Genomic DNA, 18,839 nt, shown 5'->3' on the forward strand with positions numbered 1-18,839 from the left:
AATAGCTATATCTATATTAGCTATTTCTATATTCTCCAAAATCAATTGACAACAGAAGAGAAACTGTCTTATGGTTTAATGTGCTTCTTNTATAAAATTCATTCAACTCAAAAAAATAGACATTTAAATTGATTTGAGATTATCTTTGGTAAACATGATTAAAATAAATACATACTTAGGTAATTTAAAATGTTTTAAAATTTTCAAATTAATAGTCTTCTTTCATATAGTCCACTTTCATAATATACAATGTATGTTTTTTAAATGATTATTTTCTTCTTAAAATGACTTTTCTCTAATAATTCAAGACAGTTTTATAACTTTTCTAATATTTTAAAAATGCTTGTGTAAACTATTATAAGACACAGTAAGATACTTCTGTACAGAACATGAAAATTATTTCTATAAGCTATATTCTCCAAAATCAATTGACAACAGAAGAGAAACTAACTGTCTTATGGTTTAATGTGCTTCTTAAAATAGAACTAAACTTATTGTGACTAAATTATTTGTAAAGTTAGATGCATTAGAAATATTTATAAAATATATGTAGTGGTGGTGTTTTAAATTATTTTTTAAGTGGCAAGTGATTTAAATAGATAAAAAGTCTTCTGTGAAAGTTTACAGAAGATATTCTTCTAATGCAATGTTAAGTTTTTCCTTAAAAGAAAACTATTAAAAAAAATTTTTAAATGATAGATCGAGAATCAAAGCAGTAACCCTATAGTTGGTAGGCCAGCACTCAATCCACTGAGCCACACCAACCAAGGCTATTTTGAAAATAATTTGCGCAGAGTTTTTCTTGATCAGAAATCTAGTACAACACACATTCAATTATTACTTTCAGCCCCTGGTAAAGATATTTACAAAAGACATATAGAAGAAATAAAGCCTTTAAGATTATGTGAACACAATGAGAGTTTGTGACAACTTTATTCTTATGTAATTTTTATAATAGTTAAGTAAATTTAGTTTTATTTGCAAATTAGTTAAATGTAGATTATGTATTTTCATTTACCTTTTAAAATTATTTATTAATTATTTTAATATTTCAAAATATACATTCATTTCTTGATAAATATCAGGAAATATATATGATATATAGCCAATGCATTAATTTTACTAGTTTGATTGACTTTTTATATTTATCATCAGAAATTAACAATGAAGATGTTTTCTTATATGACCTTTCTAAAGAAAGACCCATGTAAAGTAGGAAGTTTAAGTTAATGAATACAATATTGTTTGTTATCAACAGATGGTTCAATATATCATCTTTTGTCTATTTAAAATATTCTAGTGTCCTATAATATTAATTTGAGCTATTCAGTAGTTAAATTTTTTTCTAGGTTTCTATTATATGCCTTGTACTGTAATAGGTATAAAAAGTGCGAAAAAGATTAACATAAAGTCCTTAACCTCAAAAATCTCAAGAACTCATTGAAGAAGCTTTATATATAAACAAATCAGTATAAACACTGTGGCCATGCTATAACAAAAAAATGATTCTATGCTGTTGATAACATGTTAGTGAGTTGTTAAGTGTACCTAATTAAGTACTCAAAATATTTTACCTGACACTTTTCTACAGTACTTATTCACATACCGTTTATTTTGATTAATATAAAATAAATATTTTATTTCCAATTAATAGAATAGTAAAATAATTTTCTATTTTAGATAACTCTTGTATGTCAAAGAGAAAGAGAAGTGCAGATAATATAATGCAATGTATTATTCTTGCCACTAAAACACAAAACAAGTTATTGAAGTCACTTTCCAAAGAGTGAGGATAAAAATGACATAATTTGTAAAATCCATTATTTTTTAAAAGATTTTATTTACTTATCTTTAGAGGGGAAAGGAAGGAGGGAAGGAGAGAAATATCGATGTACGGTTGCCTCTCGTGTGTCCCCTGCTGGGAACTGGACTGCAACCTAAAAATGTGCCCTGACTGGGAATGGAGCTGTGATCCTTTGGTTCGCAGGCCTGCACTCAATCCACTGAGCTTCATCAGCCAGGCTAAAATCCATTATTTTAATCTGACTTTGAATACATTCTATTCTTCTATAGAACAGTTACTTTCATTTCTGGGCCCAGGAAAGTCTTGTTCTATTTAAACTAATCTGTAAAACAAGGAATATTATAACAGATATTATCTTCACAATAATACAAAGATTAAGTGTTGACAAGTTACAACTCAGCAGGGTTGGAGCAGTCAGTAGTTAGTTAGAGCTTAGACCTTTTGTCAAGAGAAAACATTTAAGTAGAATAAAATGCGTTCAGTCAAAAAACTCACAAATGATTAATTAGTCGTTTTGATAATACCAACAGTTGACTTGATTTGTGTTAATTGAACAAATAATTTCAGGCCACTTAGGTATTTCAAGGTTGTAAATGTTGGAAGAGAAAAAAGATACCTTCATACTGGTGAGGAATTTATAGTATAATGAAAGAAGGCTCACATATGAAGAGCTAGTTGTAATATGACACAACATAGATATCATAAATCAATTCTATTTTTAATGAAGTGATCATAAGTAAAAATAGCTGAAGAAAATACCTAATGTAAAGACTTACAGATCCTTCTTCACTTATATTAGTGCATTGCAGAGGGCAACAGGCAAAAGAGGAGTCATTATTTCTCGTTCTACATATCCAACTGCTGGACAATGGGGGGGTCACTGGCTTGGAGACAACTATGCAGACTGGAACAATTTGGAAAAATCAGTCATTGGTATGTGAGAATCACCACCTTTACCATTTTTTTTTAGTCCTCTGTTAGGTATTTACTTTTTCTGGTGTCTGTTCCTATACTTTATAAGTTTGTCTCAGAAATATTTCCAGCATCACATTTTAATGTCAAATACCACCACGATATAAGGCAATAGGCTAAAAAATAAGATCTGGCATGCTTTATAGAAACTAATGATTTCCAAACAGCTTATTTTGAGAAAATAATTTTATCATGTTTTGTTTCCTGGTTAGAAAGGGAGATAGATGGGAAGGATAACACCCTAAGAATAGGAATGGGCAGAAATTCTAGATTCTAAGAATCACTCATAAATGCTAAAGAATGGGGTGGGATGGGATGGGAGTCATAGACAGAAAACTGTACTTGAAAAATAATTAAATAAATTTAAAAAAGAATGAAATCTTTAAAACCAAACTTAGAAACAGTTTTCTGGCAATGATTGAATAAATAGTAAATAAGACATTATCATTTTAAAGGGCAACTGAATATCTCTCCATTTACAATCTAGTCTTAAAAATGATTTACAATTGAAAATCTGGGAAATCACATTCATTCTATTTTCCTCTGAGGATTTTATTTCATAAAATAACTTATTTTGTTTCAAATGAAGAGACCTATCATTAATTACTACAGAGATAGCCTTTTATTATAAAACATGAAACCAAGAAAACCACTACACTTTCTTCTCATAGTATAATGTCTTTATAAATAAATTCTGTGCTCTAAATGTTATCTTGGAAGTGTTAAGAAAACATCCTGTCTTTTTCATAAATGACATTAACACTATAAACTTAACATGTATGAAAATTATTAAAATAAATGATCAAAAGGTGTTCTAATTACCTTAAAATTTTGCATTGAGCTAGAGGTTGACGTTAGAAATAGAACCTTTTCATGAATAAAAATATCAAAACATGAAACTAGATTATTAAAACTATTCCTAATTTTTTATTTTAGGTATGATGGAATTTAGTTTCTTTGGAATATCTTATGTAAGTTACTCTATTCCTTTCATATTTATAACTTACAAGTATTATGAAAAACTGAAAATTAATTAGATATAACAATGCTTTTTAGACTGGAGCAGATATCTGTGGTTTCTTCAATAATTCGGAATATCAGCTCTGCGCTCGCTGGATGGAGGTTGGGGCATTCTATAGCAGATATCTGTGGTTTCTTCAATAATTCGGAATATCAGCTCTGCGCTCGCTGGATGGAGGTTGGGGCATTCTATCCATTCTCAAGAAATCACAATATTAAGGATACTAGGGTATGTAATTATTGTATTTACTCTTCCCTGCCCCCCACTAAACAATAAGTTTTCTACTGACTTTCCCTCAGTGATATCCAGATGAGTGTTTTTTAATCTCTGTACATTTACTGAGGATCTCTAAGCTCATAATTTTGATAATTTTCTGGCCTGGGTTACTCTTTATAATATTGGGTTTAAAACTTTGATAGATTGCTTATTTACTGCTGTTTTGTATAATTTTGGAGTGGCTGGGGGGAAAATTGCCTCTGGAACTTCTTCCAAACCAGAATGGAACAGTAAAAAAGACAGCTTCATACTAAATAATTAGAATAAAAGCCATTTGAAATACTTGTATCAATACATGAGATAGGAAGATTTAAAAAGGCATATGTTAAAAATGAGTTGAGAAGTTGAAAGAAAAGAGAAAGAAAAAAAAAGGGGATCATGAGAACTTACTTCTGTGTAGTGATACAGGTATACACTTTACCAAGTCGTCCAGAGGTACTCCTGAATGAGAGGGGAGACAATACTGGAAGTTATGGAAAAGTATGAACACTCAGAAGCAATGTTTAACTAAGCAGGGAATGTGATATTGACTTTCAGTGAAGGAGTACAGAGCAAAGATACATTACCAAGAGCCCCTTATGGAAGAGTTGTAGACAGAGATTGTCTCTAAAAATGCAATCTAGACATAGTAACTGAATGGCAGAGCTCACCATGTGCTTCAAATCTTTGTTACTCTCAGGAAATTTTAGTCAGAAAATGAAAGGAAAATTTATTTAGGGTAGAAAGGCAGTACCACATTTTGGAAGAATTTGAAAGTTGGACAATAGAGACATAACTTGATGGAATAGAAATATTTAGCAGGAAAACTTGTTATCAAAAACACAAGTTAGAAAGCTGTGATATTAGGATAGTGGAGTTTCTATGAATCAGTAGAAGCTTCAGCATGGATCCTTTCCACAAGTACTCACTGAGAATCTACTGGCTGATCTTTACAAAACCCCTGCCCCACCAATTCACATAATGTAGGAAAGACAGTGATTATAGATAATTATGTGTGCATATATTTATACATATTTCACATATTTGTATGTATATATTTATTTGTTTGTTTTTTATTTAATTATTGTTCAAGTACAGTTTTCTGTATGTATATATTGAGATAAAATATGAGATACAAATAAATGCATATGAAGCAAAAGTGGAGTGTGCTAAAGTGATAGAGATTTACAGGGGTTCTGTTTTAGAAGGAGGGGATCAAGGAGGTCGGCTTCTCTAAGATGAAGTCACGTTACAATTAGCACAGAGACTTGAGTAGGGGAAAGCAGCTGATAAAAATATTGTATTGGGGAAGAGAATTTCTGGGAGGGAATAAGGGAAAGAACCCATGATGGAATGTGGCTGGAGTTTTGGGGAAGATGAAATGGAGGAGAGAAAAAAGGCTAAGGAAATATTTATAATGAAAAAATCAAAAGAACAGAATGCTAAACCTAAGTTTAATGATGAGGTAATAGAATTGAATGTAGGAATGTATGGTTCAGAATTATATGCATCAACATTTTAAAAGTGAAATAATATTCAAGTCAATGAGCAACAGATTAATCTTTGTCTCTTCCTTTTTATCTGACTTTGAAACCTGTAACAATATGATCAGTTCTAGTTTAATAGTCCTTGAAACATTTTTAAGTATGTGCTTATCCTAAAACTACATATACCAGTATTAACACTCAGTCCTCATCAAGTATTCCTAAAATCTGGAAAAGTTGAAATCTTCATAGATATGAGGAAGCTCTTAAGGACCCTATTCTTGTTGATATCACCAAAAACATTGGAAGTGTTGTGTCTAGAATTATGTGGCAACCTTCTTTGTTCCCTGGAAAAGATAAAATATAAAATACGAATCACTCTAACTGTGAATTATTTTTAACCAGTTAGTGTAAAAATGTTTTAAACAGGTGTTTAGTCTTTCACATATTAATTTTAGTCTTTTTACCTGGAATGTATATTCTAGAATAAACTGGGGCATACTCTTTTCCCTTGTTCAACATTAATTAGATTTTCTCATCCTCGTATATAATTAGTTGTTCAGCATAATAATTTACTTATTTCTCATGAAAACACACACTGTGCAGGGTTACCATGACAGGCTCTGCATGTCTCTGTTTATAGCAATTCATTTTTGTATAACATTTCATATCTGTCCTACACTTTTCACCTCTACACTGTATATCATCATAGTTGACGATGTATTTGCCCCCATTCATATGTGAACTGCTCTTCACACATGATAAACTAAACCAAGCCAGAAATGTAATCTGCATTTGTCTTATTAAAGGTCAATATTGTGCTCTCAGTATGAGATAGAGACATTATTGCATAACATTTTGTGACAATAGTATAAAGCACAGGATAGTGAATTGATATTATTCTTTACTTTTTATTCTCCAAATAATCATTTGAAAAGTATGATTTAAACAAAGACAAACAGTTCATGACTATTTCAATTTGGTTTATTTCAGAGACAAGATCCTGTTTCCTGGAATGAAACTTTTGCTGAAATGTCAAGGGATCTTATAAGTATGAGATACACTTTATTGCCCTTCTTCTATACACAAATGCATGAAGTTCATGTTCATGGTGGCACTGTTATCCGACCTCTTTTGAATGAGTAAGTGCAAACCTTTTTCTACCATAGAGAGATAGCTTTCATTTATTTTACTTAGTACCTTTCAGTACAATGTAGAAATACTTTGACTTGGAAAGTTTTCGTTGTTATTTCAGGGTACATTTTGGCTTACAAAGCATGTTCATAAATAAATCTTCTGAAAGATTAATATATGCTATTAAATATAAAACAAACTAATTAATTACTAAAAAAGTAATTATTCCCATTAGAAACAAATACAATGCCCCAGGTGTTATTCTTGATAATTTCCATATCTTATTACATTGAATATATTCAAAAAGTTTTCTACATAAATAATATTGTCCCTACATTATGATTAAATTAGTTACAGTTTATAGCATTTAAGGAAACTGACCACATATAAGTTCCTAATTAAAAAAATATCTCACCCCTTTCTGTCAGTGTGCTAATGGGCTACCTTAGAACACTTTTAACATTCTCCTTCGAAAAAATTTTGGATTCATTTTTTAAGGCTCAAACTGATATATGGACAAATCTTGAAATGTTGTTCCATGGAGCATAGTTACAAAAAGTTTAGCCTCTTCTATCCTTAAGACAAATACAAACTGATTCATATCATAGATATTACAGAAAAAAATGAACACACACATATTCAACAAAGAAACCCTTGAAATAATCATACAGAGGGGGGATCAAAAAATGGAATTTATTTGTAAAAAATTGTACATTTATTCTTACATATTTAAACTAGTCACCTTCAAAGTGCTCTCCATTTGATGGAATATACCTGTCTGGATGCTTTTTCCACTGCTCAAAGACAGTTTTTGACTCATTGGTTTTGATGCCTTTTAGTGCTTTTGCTGGGTTTTTGTTTGTTTGTTTGTTTGTTTGACCTCTTCTATGCAGGCAAAATGTTTTCTTTTGAGGATATTTTTCACGCAGGGCAACAAAAAAAGAAGTAGCTTGGGGAGAGGATGACTGAATAGGGAGGGTGGGGCATGGGGGTCATGATGTTTTTGGTGAAAAACTTCTGAAAATTCAGCAAGATATGGGCAGGTGTGCTCATAAATCACCCTCACAAAATGAGCAAATGCATTGAGAGAATGTTAAAAAAATTCACTGAAGCCAAACGCAGCCTCTCGCAAAAACAGCAGCTGGTGCACAGATACAGGTGGGTTCCTGGAACACTCACCTACCAGGGGAACCTGTTCTCCTAGTGGCCTTCCCTCTAGAAAACAATTTCATGTGGGGGCTTCCCCTCATACAGTACATTTAGCTTCCTGTGTCCCCTATATTACCCGTGTCATAAAAATATAGTAAATCAATAAAAATATACAATATATATTTACTCAAATTGATCATTAATAACCAAAGTAAATTTATCAAAATAATCAGTTGATCAATATGCCTTAAGTATTAATAATAAGATGAGAGATTCAGCATTCTTAAAAAAATAGTTTTTCTACATTCAAATTATTCTCTCCAGTTGCTTTATTAAACCAGTTTTCTCACACTTCTTTTCCAGGGCATTTATAACTTTTATTTTCTAGTTTGTTGATACTCTATTCCTGGTTAATATCTGTACCTCTGTGAGTTCTCTTCAAAGGAAATTTCTTACTCAATGTTATATGACCAATCACAATTCTCGACATGTTGTCAGGAAGTTTAGTCATAGTCTAGATTTACTCATAAAGCATTATAGTATTGCATATTGAATTTCAAGTCATAGAATTTTTTTGAAAAATTTATAGTTTATTTTTCATTGCAATCAATCCACAAATGTCCACACTGCAAAATGAACACTTATTTCATGGTATTCATTAGAGATGAAGTTCTTTTATTAAACTGTTTGTAAATATTTTATCAAGGTTCTTTAAGGAGAAGGCAACCTGGGATATAGCTCATCAGTTCTTGTGGGGCTCGGCATTTATGGTCACTCCTGTACTGACACCTGTAAGTTCTACTGCAAATTTTTGTTCATAAAATAGTTTATTAATTTATATGTTTTAATAATTATACATTTATTTTTCTTTTCTCTTTATTATATTTTCCCATGACCATTTAGTCTCCTTATGACCCCCAGCCCCTGCAGTTACCACACTGTTGTCCATGGCCATCAGTCCTTACCTGGAGAACTTTATACTAAGTGAAATAAGCTAGTCAGAGAAAGACAAGACCTGTGTGATTCCACACACGTGTGGAATCTAATGAACAAACTGAACAAACAAAGAAAATGGAGACAAACTCATGGAGAGCAGGATGACAGCTGCGGGGTGTGGGGAGGTTAGGTGGAAGAGGGATTGAACAAAAATAACTATATTTTTTAATTCTAGGATACTTATGTTGTACGAGGCTATGTCCCTAATGCTCGGTGGTTTGATTACCATACGGTAAGTAATTAAGGAATTCTGAGGAACCAGCTAGTCACAAATGGGCTTAAGTTTGATCCTCGCCTTTTAATTAATGACCTATTTGGTTTACTTTCCAATTAAAATGAGTAAGGAATTTTTGTTAATTATATCTCAATCAGATTAATGCACAGTAAAAGATAATTTATTCTGCCATAGTTGTTTATGTAGTCATCCACTTATTTTACCCAATAAACATAAGGAGTGCACATTGTACACCAAAAGGTCATTGTCCTCTATTGGCTATGCAAAATGATCATTAAAGGTAATACAGTCGTCCCCAAAATACAAAAATAATGTATGTTGGGAATAACTTCTGTGAGCTTTCAAAACCTGCCCATTTTCTGCATGTGAGCACCACAAAAACAAGTAATGGCAAATCCATTTCAAAGCTACCAATAAACCAAGTACTGACTATATGCTTTAAGCAACATGATCTTCTGAATAGATGTTTGTGTCTTGATTTTAAAATGGGAAGTGTGTCATTTGACTCTATAAATGAGTCTCCTCAAATTACAATATTACTAGTAATTCTACTTCTTGCTGCTTTTGTTCTTCCTTCCAACCCTGTCATTTCCAGGGTCAAGACATTGGTTTCAGAGGAGGCTTCAGAGAATTTGATGCTCCGTTATATAAAATAAACCTTCATGTCCGTGGCGGCTACATTCTACCTTGCCAAGAGCCTGATAGAAACACATTTTACAGGTAAATGAAGTGCTCACAGAGCTCAGATTAAATTTTAAGATACATCATGTAGAATGGTCAAGAATTGGGAAAGGTCTGAGTCTCTACCCTACTTCCAGGCTTGCAAGTTAGCCTGTCAATGTTATGGAGCTGGGTCAGAAGCAATGACCTTTTTTATATATGGCATACCTAGAAATATGACCTTCACATTTACTTCAGTTTTCCCTGTCCTCCAAGTCCCATGAGGGTGACATGGAGTGTTGCATTAGATGCTGCCCAAGTGGGAACTTGGAACAACAGCTAATAATTCCAAGCTCAAAGGAACTCTTTTTCTCCTCCACCTCCTCCTCCTCTTCCTCCTCCTCCTCCTCCTCCTTCTTTATGGACTGTAAGCCAACTTGATCACTCTTTGCTTTGAATTATTATACTGGACACGATTTTTTAAATTAATTAAACAAACACACACTACTCTGTATTCCAATACTGTTTGCTTTAAAACATCTTTAAAAGGATAGTTCAGAAAAAGAAAAACCGTCAGTGCTTCAGCATTCAGGATATACAGAAACATGAGAGACTCATGGAAAATTGCCTACAGATATGATATTTCCTTGTATAGTAAGAAAGTTTTTAAGACAAATAAACCAATTAAAACTTAATGTCTTCTATATAAATATGCAGTGGTAATGATGAATGAAGGTCTTGTTTTTTGAATGGCTGCCTTACCTAGGTCCTCATCTTCTTCTCACTCTGATATGTGGAAATAAATATTGTTTACTTCATGAAAACATGATTTTTAAATAAACCTTTCTAGAACTTTAAGCATATATTGCTCAGAGGATTTCCCTTTTTTTCCATCCTTTCTGTTCTCTTCTCTGGCTCTCTCTTTCAGTCCTGTAAATGTTCTTTGACTCACTTTAGTCATTGAAAATGTGGCTATCTATTGATGATTTCACTACTCCTTGAGACCCATGGGAGAACCAGACAGGTTTCTTAGTAGACCCGTTTGGATAAAGATAAAAGATAACTCAGATTTTCTGTGCATTACCAATTACACTGATTATCTGGTTAGGACCCTCCTTTCTTCTTTGCTCCAGAACCCCCTGTCTCGTATTTTCTTTCTCTCATTCAACAATATGTCCAATCCGTCAGGGATCATGGGTCCATTGTTTCTCTTATGACTGATGTGGTAGTGACTCTTTTATACTAGCCATAGAGTCTGTTTCTGCTGCTTAAATTCCTGGCTTCAGCAATCAGATTCCAGGGGACTTAGTCCTTCTGTCTCTTCTCTTCTACTGTATCCACTCTGTTCATCATCTACATGCTCACAGACCCAGTTAACATGAAAAGTTTCTTTCCATTTTCTGGAAACATTTAGATTAATTTCTAACAATATCTTACCCTGATATCAATTGAAGATGAGAAAAATGATTTTATGTGAACAATGAGTGCTTCATTGAGGGGACCATTCAAGTTGTTCCTTAAAGGATCATTTTGTTATGAGAAAGGAGGAAAGAGGAAATTGTACATGCGTGCATGTTTGGGTGTATCAGAGATAAAGTAAATAAGATATTAGGTTTAGGTATATATAGGGTAGGGAAAAATAGGTTTATTGTTGTGAATATTCAAAACATTTTATTCTTATATTATTATAGGCTAACTACTATATTATTTTCCATAAAAACTACTATAATCCTATTTTTGTCTCACCATGTATATAGGATAAAATGCAAGTTCTAAAATCCTTTTAAATCTGTTTTAAAATATGTTGCAAAACAGTGGGTTAAACCAGAGTTTTAATGTTGCCAATAAGGTACATCTAAAGCAGTGAACTGAACTGAAATGCATACATGTATGCATGCTAAGACATGCTAACATTTTTACATGGAAAATATCAAGATGCTATGAAAATTTAAATTTTAGATATTCTGGTATTTTAAGAGAGTTCCATGGCAATACAATCTTAAACATTTGTGATTTGAAAAGGCCAGTAGCTAAGCATGATTTGACTGAGAAATCCTTCCTTAGTAATAGGAGGCTGTCAAACCAACACTCTTATCCAGTGTGGATGGTGGCAAATATTTAGTTCTCAACTAGGCCAGTGAAGCCAAAAATTTAAGAGGTAGTGTCCATTCCTAAAATGGGACTTACAACTTGCTGGTTATTCTCCACATTCTTACTAATAATTGCTATGATAATTCAGTGATTTATATATGAAAATGTAAGGAAGACATAAGCCATAAGAGATAAAATGCCATTAAAATAGTTTTATGTTTAATGATCAATGACAGTATTACCATTGAAAAGAACAAATATGTCAATAGACTTAATATGGTTTTAATTATTATCAGTGAGGCTACCTCTGATTTATTGCAGTAGGTAAACTTTTGAGATCAAAGACATGTATAATATATTTATTAAATATCAATAGTTTTATGGTTCATGCTCATGAACTCATAATCAATATTGAAGTGCTTCATTTCTTTGTCTAAAACACTTCGCATTCTCCTTAATGGATATTCTTTGTTGTATTTGTTTGGCTGCTTATATGAATGTCATATCATAACAAGGCACGTGCTCCTCCTCTATAGATACTGATACAATGGTATTTCTTTCTTGTAGTCGAAAAAATTACATGAAGCTCATTGTTGCTGCAGATGATAATCAGATAGCACAAGGATCTCTCTTCTGGGATGATGGAGAAACCATAGGTACGTGTTTCATTTAGTAGATAAATATAATTGATGATGTACATAAATTATCATGCTACTTTTATGTTAAGTCTCATCATGCTTTGAAAGCTAAAAATTAATATTACTTAAAATAGTTTAATATATAGTGCAATCATTTTTTAAAGTGTTGAAATTATTTAAAGAATTTCTTCTTACCCTAAATATAGTTCATCTGTATGCTAAATATCTGGATAAGTAGGAGATTTGTATGGAGAGGGATTGTATATCCATTTTTGTTCTCCGAGAGGCTATCCAAGTGATGTTCATATAATAACAGGCATTCACAGCCCTGGCTGGTGTAGCTCATTGGATTGAGCGCGGGCCTGTGAATCAGACAATCGCAGTTCGATTCCCAGTCAGGGCACATTCCTGGGTTGCAGGCCAGTTCCCGGCAGGGGCCAGTTCCCAGCAGGGGATGCACAAGAAGCAACCATACACTGATGTTTCTCTTCCTCTCTCCTTCCCTTCCCCTCTAAAGATACATAAATAAATAAATAAAATAACAGGCATTCACCATGTGTGAGGTCAACTTGGCTGCAAAGCTATGTTCCATTGACACATAGGGTACCTCTAAAATGTGTGATAGTTCAGAAACAAAATTCAAGTTTGGTTTCTATACTTTATAATTATTTTGCTTTGTTTTTGATTTTAATATCAAGCAATTTTGACATGAAAAATTTAAGGACTTAAACTTAAATATATGTTCACTCTATGACTGTTCCTCAAGACCAGCCTGAACTGCTAACCTTTTAATAGGATGTGCTTTGCTGATCATTGCTATCAGAATCAGCTGCAGCAGTTTGTAAAGAATGCAGATTCTGGGGCCCATTCAAATTTTATTCATTTCAGGAGAGATCTAAGAATCTATGTTTCAGTGAAATGTTGTGGGTAATCATCATTCTGGTAGAGGGGTAGGTTTACAATACTAACTCTACTAGATGGATGTTTTGAATATTCTCTTGATACAAACCTTACTCACAAAACTAACATCTATGGGGAGCTGAAGTTCTCATGGCCAGTTCACTGCAATTTCCATTAAGTATGCATAGGTCAGAGATTTTTTTCCTTAATAGTAAAGGCATGCATCTTTCGTCATTTCAGGTAAATCATAGTCAATATTCTGCAACCATAACAAATAGGAATCTGTGGGTAAATGAAGTAAAAGACAGAAAACTGTACTTGAACAACAATTAAAAATTTTTTTAAAAAATATGTTAGAAAGTTGATATAAGAATTATATGAAAGTAAGCAAGATTCTTAAAATTAAAAAGAAAAAAACTATTCCTAGTATTTCATGATTTAGAAGTTAAAGAATCAATTAGTTAAAACCCTATGTTTATAGAGCCCTGTCCTTCATTAATACGTTAACTGAGGTACTATTGACCTTTATCCTATTGAAGTTTCATCACAAATTATTTTTTTTAAATCACTGGAAAGTAACTGAGCATAATTCAGATATTTTTTATGATTTCCTCATGCAGGCAAACCAAATGATTCTGCAAATAATAACCACATTTTTTGGATATATTTTGTAGTCTCACTACATTTAATGGAATACAAAAATTTAAGAAACCTTATATAATTTCTTTTTTTAAAAGATGTTTTATTTATTTTTATACAGCGTGGAAAGAAGGGAGAAAGATAGGGAGAGAAACATCAGTGTGTGGTTGTCTCACACGTGCCCCTTACTGGGGACCAAACATTCAACCCAGGCATAGGCCCCAACTGGGAATAGAATAGGCAGACCTTTGGTTTGCAGACCAGTGCTCAATTTACTAAGCCATACCAACCAGGGCAATTTTTGAGTAATTAGCAACATTACACAACAAATACCGTGAGCCTCTGGACTTATTAGATCAGAATCTTTAAAAAAATTCTTCTGTTCCAGCAAGATTTCCAATCTAATTGCTAGGCACCTATCTAAATTATTTTCTCATTTCAGTCTAATCAGATTTTATGAAATATTATCTGACATTCTCTCAAAGAAAATCAAAGATAACTCAAAATAAACATATTTTGAAATGTGTACATTAAATACATTTTCACCATAGCTCAGTAAGATTTTAATTTGCCCTACTTATGTGAATGAAATAGATGTATGTGTACCCTTAACTACGATTTCATGTGGTATCTTTCTCTTATTCACTGCAAACAACAACAAAAACTGCTCATAGCCCCATAATAACTGTTTCTTCTGTTTTCTATCTTATATTTTTGTATTTTCAGTCACCCTTAAAAACTGAATCTATGGTACCATATTAAAATTTAAAACTAAAAATATTGCCTCGATATGCATATTGAATAAGTCATGGATAAGCCAGCCTTGGTTTATAGAAAGCTTCCCCCAGACACCTCTAAGTGGGTGGGGCGCAGGGAGTGACCTGAGACAGTTGTGCACAAAGAGAAAAAATATTTTAGACAGAATATCATGTAATTTTAGTGCAGGCAAAATTAATTACAAATTAAGCAATTTTTTCACATGATTAAGTACCATGCTGGAATGTGTAAGTGGAAAAGGGAATTAAAAGGTGGTGGGGAGAAAATACAGACAACTGTAATTGAACAACAATAAACCAATTTTAAAATTTTTTTTTTAAATTTAAAAGGTGTTGCTTTTTCAATGGTCACCTAACACTTGTCTCAGTCGCACATGACTCTAATATTACTTTTGTGTCTTATGCTTGTATGGTTTTATAGAACTCAATCTTAGTAGTTAGGAAAACCAGACTTTGATAATGAAGATGGTCCCTGAATTAATGGTGGATCAATTTAGGATATTTCAACTTTATAATGGTGCGAAAGGGATACACTTTTAGTGGAAAATTGCACTTTGAATTTTGAGTTTGATCTTTTCCTAGGCTGGTGATGGGCTGTCTGATGCTGTCTCGCAGTCCTGGGGCAGCAGCAGGAAGCCCAGCACAAGGGAAGGTGAGGGTAAACCAGCTTTGCGGTGCAGTGTACGGTTGTTTGGTGCTGTGTTTTAGGTTTCACGTATTCAGTAAATTTCAGTACTCAACACTTTATTATAAAACAGGTTCTGTGTTACATGATTCTTCCCAAGTATAGGCTAATGCAAGAATTCTGAGCATGTTTAAGGTAGGCTAGGCTAAGCACAGATGTTCATGGATTAGGTGTATTAAGTGCATTTTTAACTTAACTATATTTCCAGCTTCTGAAGGGTTTATTGGGATGTAACCACATCATAAATAAAGAAGTATCTGTAATTAGTTGTTTCACTTTTGGCCCTTTATTTAACTTCTCTAGGACTTGCTTTCATCTTCTATACAATGGGGTAATAATAATAATACCTATCTATTTTACAGTAGTGAGGTGAAGTACTTAGAAGTTTATGAATAGTAAGCATTTAATGCATTTTAGCTTTAGATTACTGTTCAAATTAATTTTAAATATGGCAAGATTATATTTTATAGAGAGGTAGATATAAACCTTATGTTTTAGAAGCATTTCTGGTGATTCATTCTTCATAGTTTAGTGTTCTTTGGACTGTGTTTAAACAAGTTAAATAAAATGCAATGATGGTTTTTGTATGCTTTATACTGCAAAAATGAGGCAAATTATGTTAGTATTTATTATTGTTCTTCTTTGGAAATATAAATGTATCACTTTTATATTTCCTTATAGACACCTATGAAAGAGGCCTGTATTCCTTGATACAATTTAACTTAAACAAGGTATGTATTAATTTCAGAGCATTTATATGCAATTGTGTTTAATAAAATATCAAGTTTTATGCCATACTTTATAATTATTTTATATTTACATATTTATATGAAGTAATTAACATACCTTATTTTAAATATTTGAATAAGCAATTTACTGTACTATGGGATGCATTTTACTTAACATAGATATATATATATATATATATATATATATATTTAAAGATTTTATTTATTAATCCTTAGAGGGGAAGGGAAGGAGAGAAGGAGAGAAATATCAGTGCATGGTTGCCTCTTGTGAGTCCCCTGCTGGGAAATGGCCTGCAACCCAGGCATGTGCCCTGACTGGGAATCGAACCATGATCGTGTGGTTCGCAGGCCCGCGCTCAATCCACTGAGCAACACCAGCCAGGGCAACATACATATTTTAAAAGTTTAAATTATTTTTCAAATGAAGGATTTAAATTATTTATTTGTCTGTGTAGAACACCTTGACAAGCAATCCCTTGGCAAAAGGCTACGTAAACACAGATGAAATGAGGCTTGGATCCATCAGCATATGGGGGCTAGAAACGACTTCTGTTAATGCAGTTAATCTCATATACAATGGAAATCAAGAGTCAGTTACATTTACTCATCTACCAAGTCAAAAGGTAAGTGATATAAGACAATATTTTTTAAATAGAGTGATTCAAAATATCTACATAGATACTTTTATTTCTCAGTCCTAAAGAAACATTATTATGGATGAACTCTAACCTTTCTCATTTATTTTCATTGAACTTCCATATCTATTTCCCTATTATCATACTTGGTAACCTGTCATACAAATCAATTTAATGGCTTTTATTTTTAAAAGTATCTTTATGTAATTAAAGCAAGATTAAATATACCTTAAACATCTAGATTATTGTCATCCATATGTGGCAAAGTGCCTCAAAAGTTTTTTAAAATTTATTTCTATTTAGAGAAGGGAGAAGGGAGGAAGAAAGAGAGGGAAAGAAACATCAATGTGTGGTTGCCTCTCATGTGGGCCCCACTGGGACCTGGCCCACAACCCAGGCCCATGCCCTGACTGGGAATCTAACCATTGACCCTTTGGTTCATAACTCACCCTCGATCCACTGAGCTACACCAGTCAGGGCATATAATTTTTATTCAAAAATAAAATACCTGTATTTCAACTTTCGATATGTCTTACATAAGTATCTTTGAAAAGTCTTGTAAAACTAATACTATTGTCTATTAGCACTCGTGAATATTTTGATATAGAGGTGCATGAAGCTATAACTTGTGGATTGAGCAAGGAGTCAGATATTTTTGTTAAAGTTCCAGTAATTAGCTTTATACTTTGAACAAATAATTTTACGCCCTTTTTCTTTTGAGATTAAATAAGAATATGGAAGTAAACAATCCCTTAAGCTCCTTCCAACCCTAAATTCTGTGAATCTATGCCCTATAAGGGTAGATTTCAAAAACATATTCTAGAAACCAACTATGGCAGTTGTTAAAATTTGTTTGATCTAAGCTTAAGGCTGCATCTGTAAAAATTGTGTGAGTGCTTGTGCACTTACTGATTTGCATTTAAAGCGGAATGAAAAGAACTAGCTATTAATCAAACAATCACTTCACATGAATATAACTTACACAATATTCAGTCACTTGACTGACTTCAACTAAAAAACATTTATGTCTTAGACACAGTCTTAGGTCCTCATGGATTTCATAGGATGGGAGAGAGTTGGACATCACCTAAGGAGCCATTTTATCCACCTAAAACGGTCCTGTTGCTACTGTTTTATAGTCTGTTCAGATTCCACCTTTATCATGGAACTGTCTTAATTATTACTTTAGTATTAAAATACTTCTATTACATTTAATTATATAAAGTTTGGGAAATTAGAGTTTTGCATACTGAAGGTATTTTCCTGGAAAAATAACAATTTATAACCCAGACCTTAACCCTCATTTTTCCTCTTTTAAATATTTTCCTGGTTTTTAAAATTCAAGTTTAATGAAATCACTGATTTAGTCAGTGGCCTTTATGGCAGACTAAAAAATAGTCCCTGAAAAGAAAACTTAATCCCCCAGGCATAAATACTTTGTTTACTTAGAAAACACTTATTAGTTGTAGATATTGCCTTTGTTAAAACATGGTTCTGACTAAACAATTAATTGTCATTTTACTTTTTTAGATATTAAATATTAATGTGACAACAAACAATGTTATTCTAAGCGAGCCAATAAAAATCAACTGGTCATGAAGATCATCATCGATTCCAGTTGCCAAAAGGACATTAACATCTGGATTCACATTTCACTTATAAGCTTTACTCTTCATTAGTTTCTTATGTTGTATAAAATAAAGGAATCATGGAAAAAGATAATGGGGCAGGGAGGATTGAATGTGGGAGGGGGGTGGTGGGTGAAGCAGGGTAGAATAATGGAGAAAATGGGGGACAATTGTAACTGAACAACAATAAAAATAAATTAATGAATCTAAAGTTATTGTATAGCATATGACAACATGAATGCTAATTGTTATATTAATGTGGCTTAGAATGATATTTTAAAATATTTGGTAGAATTTAAATAGTTCTATTACACTTGCTAAGTACCAAAACTGTAAACTAGTTACTAAGTATATGTGTATAATAAAGACATAATTAAAACAAATGATT

General features: G+C 32.5%; 1 protein-coding gene across 1 annotated transcript in view; it reads left to right on the plus strand.

The window, feature by feature from the left end:
- SI (sucrase-isomaltase) overlaps positions 1–18,473 on the plus strand; it is an 83,927-nt gene extending 65,454 nt beyond the window's left edge. Inside the window, exons 37-48 of the mRNA XM_037046709.1 lie at positions 2,604–2,737; positions 3,713–3,747; positions 3,833–3,898; positions 3,975–4,025; positions 6,530–6,678; positions 8,526–8,610; positions 8,991–9,047; positions 9,646–9,770; positions 12,369–12,457; positions 16,121–16,170; positions 16,644–16,811; positions 18,354–18,473. Coding sequence (XP_036902604.1) covers positions 2,604–2,737; positions 3,713–3,747; positions 3,833–3,898; positions 3,975–4,025; positions 6,530–6,678; positions 8,526–8,610; positions 8,991–9,047; positions 9,646–9,770; positions 12,369–12,457; positions 16,121–16,170; positions 16,644–16,811; positions 18,354–18,422 — 1,078 coding nt within the window. The 3' untranslated portion in view covers positions 18,423–18,473. The remainder of the gene's footprint in view (positions 1–2,603; positions 2,738–3,712; positions 3,748–3,832; positions 3,899–3,974; positions 4,026–6,529; positions 6,679–8,525; positions 8,611–8,990; positions 9,048–9,645; positions 9,771–12,368; positions 12,458–16,120; positions 16,171–16,643; positions 16,812–18,353) is intronic.
- The last annotated feature ends 366 nt before the right edge of the window (positions 18,474–18,839 follow it).

This window comes from Sturnira hondurensis, unplaced genomic scaffold (assembly GCF_014824575.4).
Source record: "Sturnira hondurensis isolate 20B ecotype Veracruz unplaced genomic scaffold, ASM1482457v3 Scaffold0005279, whole genome shotgun sequence".
In the NCBI taxonomy this organism is placed as follows: Eukaryota; Metazoa; Chordata; class Mammalia; order Chiroptera; family Phyllostomidae; genus Sturnira; species Sturnira hondurensis.